Source organism: Sinocyclocheilus grahami, unplaced genomic scaffold (assembly GCF_001515645.1).
Source record: "Sinocyclocheilus grahami isolate Dianchi unplaced genomic scaffold, SAMN03320097.WGS_v1.1 scaffold639.1, whole genome shotgun sequence".
Taxonomy (NCBI): Eukaryota; Metazoa; Chordata; class Actinopteri; order Cypriniformes; family Cyprinidae; genus Sinocyclocheilus; species Sinocyclocheilus grahami.
The window spans coordinates 98,635-106,953 of NW_015505818.1; the positions used below are offsets into that span (position 1 = coordinate 98,635).

Sequence of the window (8,319 nt, forward strand, 5' to 3'; positions counted from 1 at the left end):
GTGATAAGGAAACATGCATGAATGAGAAAATAAAGAGTGGGAACGAGCAATAAGCAGTGAAAAATAACTCAGTGCGGTGCTCACACTGACTGACACACGCTCTCAGAAAGCGTGCGATCGCATATTTGGGATGTGCATGACGGCGTTTAATAAAGTTATTAACTGCCATAAGCAGTGAAAAAGAACTCAATCCGCTACTCGCGCTGACTGACACACAGCCGAAGCGCGTGCACTGAAAGCCCCTCTCTCAGATAGCATGCGATTGCGAAAACAGATCTCTTTCGTGCTTGAATGGTCAAATACGCACACAATTATGTCAAATTGCCCGTCGTGTGGAGTATTCACGTAAACACAGTCGGCTATGTGTCAAATAAACGTAAAGTTGTATCAGTATATTTTATCAGTGCAGTTGGTCTCAAAGGGACAGCAGCCTTATTTACATGCTGCTGTCTGACATTAATGTTAATCACTCACTGCACTTGACTGAATCACTTTCAGTGAAGACTATGCAGTGTTTTATTTATACACTTTATTCAATTTCATATTTATTTGTTCTATTGTGTTTGTAATTTGCTTCGTTTTTTTATTTAAAAAAAAAAAATGTATATTTAAAATAAAAAATAAAATAAAAATACCTATATCGAGATATATATCGTTATTGTGAAAAAAATTTCTCATACCGTGAAATAAGATTTTGGTCATATCGCCCACCCCTAGTAGAAATTAAGAAAATATATAATGTGGAAGAATTAAAGGTATAGTTCACCCAGAAATGAAAATAACTCCATGATTTACTCACTCTCAAGCCATCCTAGGTTCTATATAATATGGATATTTTTCTTACACAAAAACATCACTTCACTTCAGAAGACCCTTTATTAACCCCCCGGAGCCGTGTGGAATACTTCTTATGATGGATGGATGCACTTTATTTTGTTTCAAAATCTCGACCCCCATTCACTGCCATTATAAAGCTTGGAAGATGATTTTCATTTTTGAGTGAACTATCCCTTTAACTTTTTTTAATTTTGTGAACTGTTTCCAATATTTTGGGAGAAGTGTATGGAGTACTGTAATGTAAACGATAATCAATTATTGTTTTGTTTAGTTTTTTTAATCAATGATTGTGTATATGTAAACCTATGCTTGCCTCAAAAACAATGTATTCCAATGTTTCTTCTCTGTCCCTCTGAATCTGCAGGAGTGTGAGACAAAAATCGCACAGGAAATCGCCAGCCTGTCTAAAGAGGACGTATCAAAGGAGGAGATGTCTGAGAATGAGGAGGAAGTCATTAATCTTCTCCTGGCACAGGTGAGGAGGTCACCTGCTCGGACGCTACCGCTACTTTCACTGTGCTTCAGATGCTGGTTCGACACTGAAACGGCTTTCTGACAGATAAACAAATCAGCTGATCAATGATAAGCGGCACTGTACTTTGCATAGTATACGCCACAGCTGTTTTTAACACATGAACCTACAGAAACACATAATGTGCAAATGCTGGCGTGCAGATGTAAGCAGCATGTGAAAGAGGGGTCTTTTTTCTATCATATAGCATGTTCCAATTCTGTCCTCCAGTTTTCTGCACTTGTGGATTGGGATACAGCCGATGATTCTCTCTGTGTGATGTTTGGTTTGTTTCTCTACCACCCCCTGCAGGAGAATGAGATCCTAACAGAGCAGGAGGAGTTGATATCACTGGAGCAGGTGCTGCGCCGGCAAATCGCCACAGAGAAAGAAGAAATTGAGCGACTGCGTGCGGAGATCGCAGATATACAGAGGTGAGAGTTCACACACAGGTCAAATGATCAAATGTATTGCTAATTTTAATAATGCATGGTTTCTGTGGGATGCAACATTTTCTCTTCTGCTCACCAAGGCTGCAATGAGTTGATCAAAAGTACAGTCACATGATTCTTCAGAAATCATTTTAATATGCTGATTTGCTTAAGAAACAGCTCTAATTATTATCAGTGTTGAAAACAGTTGTGCCTTGGTAAGCATAAGAATCTTCTTTCAAAAACATGAATTAATGATTAATTATTCCACACTTGGACTTTAATGTATGTGTAATTGCCAGAAAATTGATCAAAACAGGGCTACAGTTGAACAGATCTGAAAAATGCAAGGGTCATCTTACTGTTTCTTTCTTTGACTCATTGTTTTTCATTTTGTGCTTGAAATGACACACACACACACACACATACAGCCGTCAGCAGGGCCGCAGTGAAACAGAGGAGTATTCATCAGACAGCGAGAGCGAGAGTGAAGATGAAGAGGAACTGCAGATGATTCTAGAAGACCTGCAGAAACAGAACGAAGAGCTAGAGGTGAGAAGGAAGGCCGTGAAGATTTGTACAAAGTAAAAATTTAATTGACTATGTGTTGAGCCCTGTTCTCTTTAGTTACTGTTGCTAACTTTGTCAAGCTTTCCTATGTGTGCTTGTTTTGTTGCATTAAGTTTAATTGAGTGAACTACATTAGAAATTATTATTATTATTATTACTAAATTTGTCCCAAGAAAAACATTTGCAGGTTTATAAAATAAGTAATCCTGGCTCTAAAATCTAATTGGATTAACCATGTTTAAAACTGCTGAAAAATAGTCGACTTACCAGTGTTATTTTAATATTATAGTTTTCATTAATATTTTAAGTTGTTTATATTTAAATGTAAATTTTAGTTCTTTTTTTTTTTTATCATTTGTGTGTGTGTCATTTTCATTATTATTATTTTTTTTTCATATGTCTATATATTTTATATGTTTTAAGTTGAGTTATTTTAGTACATGAAGTTAAACTAAATTAAAATGAGAAATGTTGACTTGGCTACTAGTTAAAATTGTTATATTTTATTTTAGTGAGCATTTATTTAATTTCAAGTAATGGAAAAGTTTTTGTCCAATCAGTTTCTGATGGACAAATTCAAGTGCCGTCCTTCATTTTTTTTTCTTAATCAAGAAGTATATAGATTCATTCAGATATACTGTACATCACAATAGAAAAGAAAAGTCGGTTCTGCCAGTTTTAATGTGCACAGCAGATCCATTAATGACTAATTACTTAATTAATTATTTGCTGCTTAGCATTTGGCCCAAACTAGACCTAAATTGAATTATATGCATCTACTGTATCTCATCCTCGTCTTCGTTTCGTTTCTTTCTCTGCAGAATAAAAACACTCATCTGAATCAGGCCATCCATGAAGAACAGGAGGCCATATTGGAACTGCGTGTTCAGCTCCGCCTCCTTCAGACTCACAAGCTACAGCAGGAGCTCACAGCCCCGTCCACTTCTGAACAGGCCCCGCCCTCCCAGCCCAGCCCAGAAGAGCGATCTAGAGCGGACGAGCCAATCAAACGTGCCACAGCGGTCGCCATGGAATCCACTGCCGCAACCGCTGCCGCCCCAGCCAATGGGAAGCCTGGAAAAGATGCCATGAAGCCATCGCCCAGCAAAGACAAGAGGGAGGCCAACCTGTAAACCATCTGACCATCACTACATCTGCGCTTGTGTTTGCTCATCACATAACTGTGACATCTTGGGTCAAGGGTCAGCAAGGTGAAGTGAGATGTTCTTTACACTGGGAGAAAACTGGACAGCAGAGGACAGAGGCGAGATGTGATCGGACACGATCTGTGATTTGTAGGTCAATAGGTCTAAAGAGAGGTGAGTATGGGAAACATTCCTGATTGGTCATCATCACAATAGAATGAAATTGGATTATTTCGATTGGTTTAAGTTTGTATGTGAAATTGCAGCAGCACAATCAGATCTTTGTGTGCTCAGATTCGATCTGCCCTTTGACCCCTGTCTAAACAGATAGGCTAATTCTCTTTTTTTCTAAATAGTTAAGAGTATTAGGGGTTTGTGTTTAAAAATCCCAAGTTTGTACAAAAACAAAATCAAACCGTGAATCTCATCTGTCCAGGTCAATTATTACTCCAAAATCAAAAGAAGAAAATAGGAAATGTATTATATTATATTATATTATATTATTCATTAAGAAAATCAAGCCTTTTTTTAAGGCTATTATTTTAAATTCTTTTGCATTCTAACATTATTTACATTACTATTAAGCACTTCCCACATAATTCTCATTACCGTAATTCGAATAAAATGTCATTCTCATGACGGAAATGTGGAAATATAGAAAAATATTGATATATTATTTACGTGATAAAGTATATATAATGCTATTATTTGTTGTACTGCATTTACGCCGATTTAAATTGAAAAATATTTAATTATAGAATTTTAAGTGCAAATTGTTCTTAATAGTCATTAAATTAATGTCACAATGCAAAAAAATATATATATTTTTTTCTTAATGCAAACATTTTTTCTTTTGATTTTGGGTTCAAATATACAAAAGCCCGTTTCCACGGAATAAAAAAAAATGTGATTGAAACTTTTAATCTCACAATTTGCAATTGTGAGCTATAAATTCAGAATTCAGACTTTTCTGAGTTTACGTCTAACAATTCGGACTTTTCTTGCAATAGAATTTTTTCTCCAAATTTTGAGTTTACATTTTGCAATTCTGTTTTTTTTTCTCCCCACCACAGAATAAAATAAAAAAAGGTAATTGTGACTTTTTAATCTCACGATTCAGACTTTTTCTTTCAGTTGCTAGTTTATCTCGTAATTCTGAGGGGAATAAAGTCAGAATTATGAGATATAAACTCAAGTTTCAAGATAAAATGTTGCATTTACCTTTATTTATTCCATGGCGTAAACAGGCTTCCATAGAAATGTGACATGTTTTCTTAAGATTCACCTAAATACTTCCAAGCATTTCAAGAAACTAAGCCATTAAATACTGAGCTCTAATAGGATGTTATGACACAACACTTAACTGCAACCTGTGTGAAAACTCCAAACCACAGGTGACGAACATCCGTATCTTCCGTGCTCACGTTACATTCAGTGCAAAATCATTTCAGACAAGCAGATTTACTTTATTGGTTATTATTAACAAATGCATTTTATTTATGCAGTTCAGCTCATAATTAAATCCCAAAGGAGAAATTACTTTGAGAAATATCCTGGACGTCTATTGCCAATGCAGAAATAAGGTGATGAGAAATCATAGTGGGCTGCCAGCGCTCCTGTTGTGGGTCCAGGTCTAGAACCGAGCTCAAACCGAGTGAAAATGAAGTTGTGTGTTTCTGAAACCACTGTGCCATAGATGACTGTGTGTAGGTGCACAGAGGAGTTACTTTGAAGATGCTCTGGGACATTGTAATACAGCTAGATTGTATTTTTACCTATTAAGATATTCAAAGGAGACGGTTTTGAACATTTATTATAAATGACAAGATTTAATAATCAATATATATAAACATCTAATCTGTAACTGCACTAAAACGTGCAGATCTGCACTTATAGAATGAGAATGAGTTGATTGCAGTTTGTGTAGAATTGGTCTAATTTTGATCAGTTTCCGTACATTCACGTAATGCCATGTTATGTTTTTTAAAACAAATTTTGTGAAGCACAAGAATACTTTTGATCACTGATGAAGTTTGAGGGGTTATTACGGGTGGTTTTAATAAGTGTAGGTGATCAGAATCAGAGAAAAAAATATGTTGCATAAATAAAATGATGCTTATAATTTGAAAGAAAAGCTCATTTTCTTTATGCAAAATATCATATTTTCTGTTGATTTGGGGTGAAATATGAGCATTCAGTTTTTTTGAGATCCACCCAACTGGTCCTGAAGTTTTGGCACAGTTGTTACAGATGTTCTGACACACTGATCCATAGTCATTTTAGAAACTTGCACTAGATTGTCACCAATCTTTCCTTTTTTACTACCAATATTCTGTCAGTTTCACTTTATTTTGTGATTATTATTTTTGTCTAAAGTGCTTGTTGAATGCTAGTGTACTACTGGATTATTGTATATTATTAATCTCTTTCAGATGTAGCACATTTCCAGCCTCATTCTGCTTTTGGTTTGTTTTCTCACTTTCTTTCTTGTCATGCTGTCAAGCAAGTTACATTTCAGAAGTACTGTATAATTCTAATCAAAGCTATTGACAGACTGATTGTCAACTATATCCTATGTAAAAAAAAAAAAAAAACTTTTTTTTTCTTAATGTCTCTCAGTTAGAACTTATCTCAAAGAGATACATACCCGCTCATCTACTTTTGGAAATGATAGTTTTTCATATTATAAACAAAGCTTTTGTAGCTCATGATCATTGCGAACAGAATGCTGCCATCTAAAATAAAATGATAGGTTGGACTTAATTCAAGTTTGAGGATTTTTCATTGCAATAAAGAATATGAAGGATCCTGCGATGATCATGCTGGATGCCCTCAGTGACTGCTGTGATCAGTGTTAACACAGTTATGGACAGACGGAGGTATGTGGTCTAACTTAACACAAGAAGTTACCAGGCAGAGAAAACCACTGGATACAAAGTCCAGAGCTTGAAATCTAAAAGCATCTACACAGCATTCATTTTCTTGTTTTATTGATGATGGGAATGAATATAAGTGCAGTAAAATATTAAAGTAAATGTTTATTCAATGTTTATTATTAAAGCATTTTACATATTAATTACTAAAGGTTGTCCTCATTGTAAAATCAAATATATATAAAATCTAAAATATAGAAGTATACAAATACAAAAAAATACACGCGCACACACACGCATATATATATATATATATATATATACTGTGTGTATATATATATATATATACTCTGTGTATCTATATATACTGTGTGTATCTATATATACTATGTGTGTGTATCTATATATATATATATATATATATATATATACAGTGGGTACGACATGCTAAAATAATAACAACTTACTGACACATAGTAAAAAATGGTTATAAAAAACTGAAACCGAAGTGGAAAGAGGAGAAATGAAAAGCGATACTTATATGTATTTATGTATTTACATATACTATGCAAGAAAACATAGTTAAAATTGTGTGTATATATATCAAGTTAGTATATGTACTAGTAGTACAGATATATACATACACACTAATTCTCTTGCCTGTTTATGATTCAATTTTCACTCAGAACTTTAATTCCTTGCTTTTGTCTTTTATATCTATTTGTTTAACGTTATGGTTTATTGCATAGCTCATGAATAAATTATAAATACATTACAAAATGCTTTATATTTTTTATTTTATTCTATACATATTTGTATTTTTACTTAATTGAACGATTAGAAGAAAAATGAACCATATGCAAATAATAATAATAATGGGTTACATTTATTCGGCTCACTCAATTTTATCATTATTACTGGAATTAGAATTGGTGTTGTAGTTCTATTATTATTTGCACAATCTCTCTCTTTGAGGCGTGGTTTATGTCATCACGTGATGTGAGTGACAGCTCAGTCGGTTCCGTTAGCTTTGAGAAAGAGCTGGTCAGAGTGTGTGTTTTACAGATGAGCTGTCCGCTGGGACCGTGATGGACGAGAGTCGACCGAACAAGACCGGGGACTGTTAGAATAATGCTTCAGCTGCCTTGACGTGCTTTATAATGGCCATCAGGGAACTGAAAGTGTGTCTGCTCGGGGTGAGTGTTGAGATTCCTCCGTCTGCGGCTTCACGAGCTTCACGAGCTTCACGAGCCGTCGACATGAACGCACTGACTGGAACTCTGATCAATTCGGATTCCTTTTCTCATAATCAACACGTAGAGATGTTTTGCCGTTACGTCAGTCATGCGAAGCATCGTGATTTGTTAACACAAATAACTTCGGGTATTTTATGAGAGAGTTGGAGCTAAAGCTGGACGTGTTTTCAGATAAATTCATTCTTTAGGAATGTTTGCGGCCATGACGTCACCGCCGGCTGGATATTGGCTGTGTTCGAAATGGAATTCTTGCGCACTTCATATTGCGCAGTATATACTGCGTGCTGCATATATATATAAAAAAACAGAATTCATTGGGTATGAACTGAAGAGCACACTACCATACCACTCTGACTGTGTCTGCACTATGTAACACTGTGTGCAGATGTTTAGCACCAACTGTGATTTAAAGGTCTTTATGACTTATTAATTGAAATTAACCTAAAGTTAAAGGGGTCATATGATGCGACTTCAAGTTTTCCTTTCTCTTTGGAGTGTTACAAGCTGATTGTGCATAGATAAGATCCCTGAAGTTGCAAAGACCAAAGTCTCAAAACCAAAGAGATATTCTTTATCAAAGTTAAGACTCTGCCACGCCCCCCTAAAACAGCTTGTTCTAACACGCCCCCACATATCTACCTCACTATGTGAGAATATTTGCATAATGCGCCCAAATGTTCACGCAAAGAAAGAAGG

The 8,319-nt window shown here is 35.3% G+C and overlaps 2 protein-coding genes across 3 annotated transcripts in view; both read left to right on the top strand.

The window, feature by feature from the left end:
* ralbp1 (ralA binding protein 1) overlaps positions 1–3,960 on the top strand; it is a 24,697-nt gene extending 20,737 nt beyond the window's left edge. For both annotated transcript variants that reach the window (XM_016241914.1, XM_016241915.1), the window contains 2 exons: positions 2,211–2,331; positions 3,171–3,960. In XM_016241914.1, the coding sequence (XP_016097400.1) occupies positions 2,211–2,331; positions 3,171–3,482 (433 nt within the window). In that variant the 3' untranslated portion in view covers positions 3,483–3,960. The remainder of the gene's footprint in view (positions 1–2,210; positions 2,332–3,170) is intronic.
* Positions 3,961–7,367: 3,407 nt separating this feature from the next.
* The window catches only part of rab31 (RAB31, member RAS oncogene family), a 12,087-nt gene continuing 11,135 nt past the window's right edge, over positions 7,368–8,319 (top strand). The window contains exon 1 of the mRNA XM_016241916.1: positions 7,368–7,563. Coding sequence (XP_016097402.1) covers positions 7,528–7,563 — 36 coding nt within the window. The 5' untranslated portion in view covers positions 7,368–7,527. The remainder of the gene's footprint in view (positions 7,564–8,319) is intronic.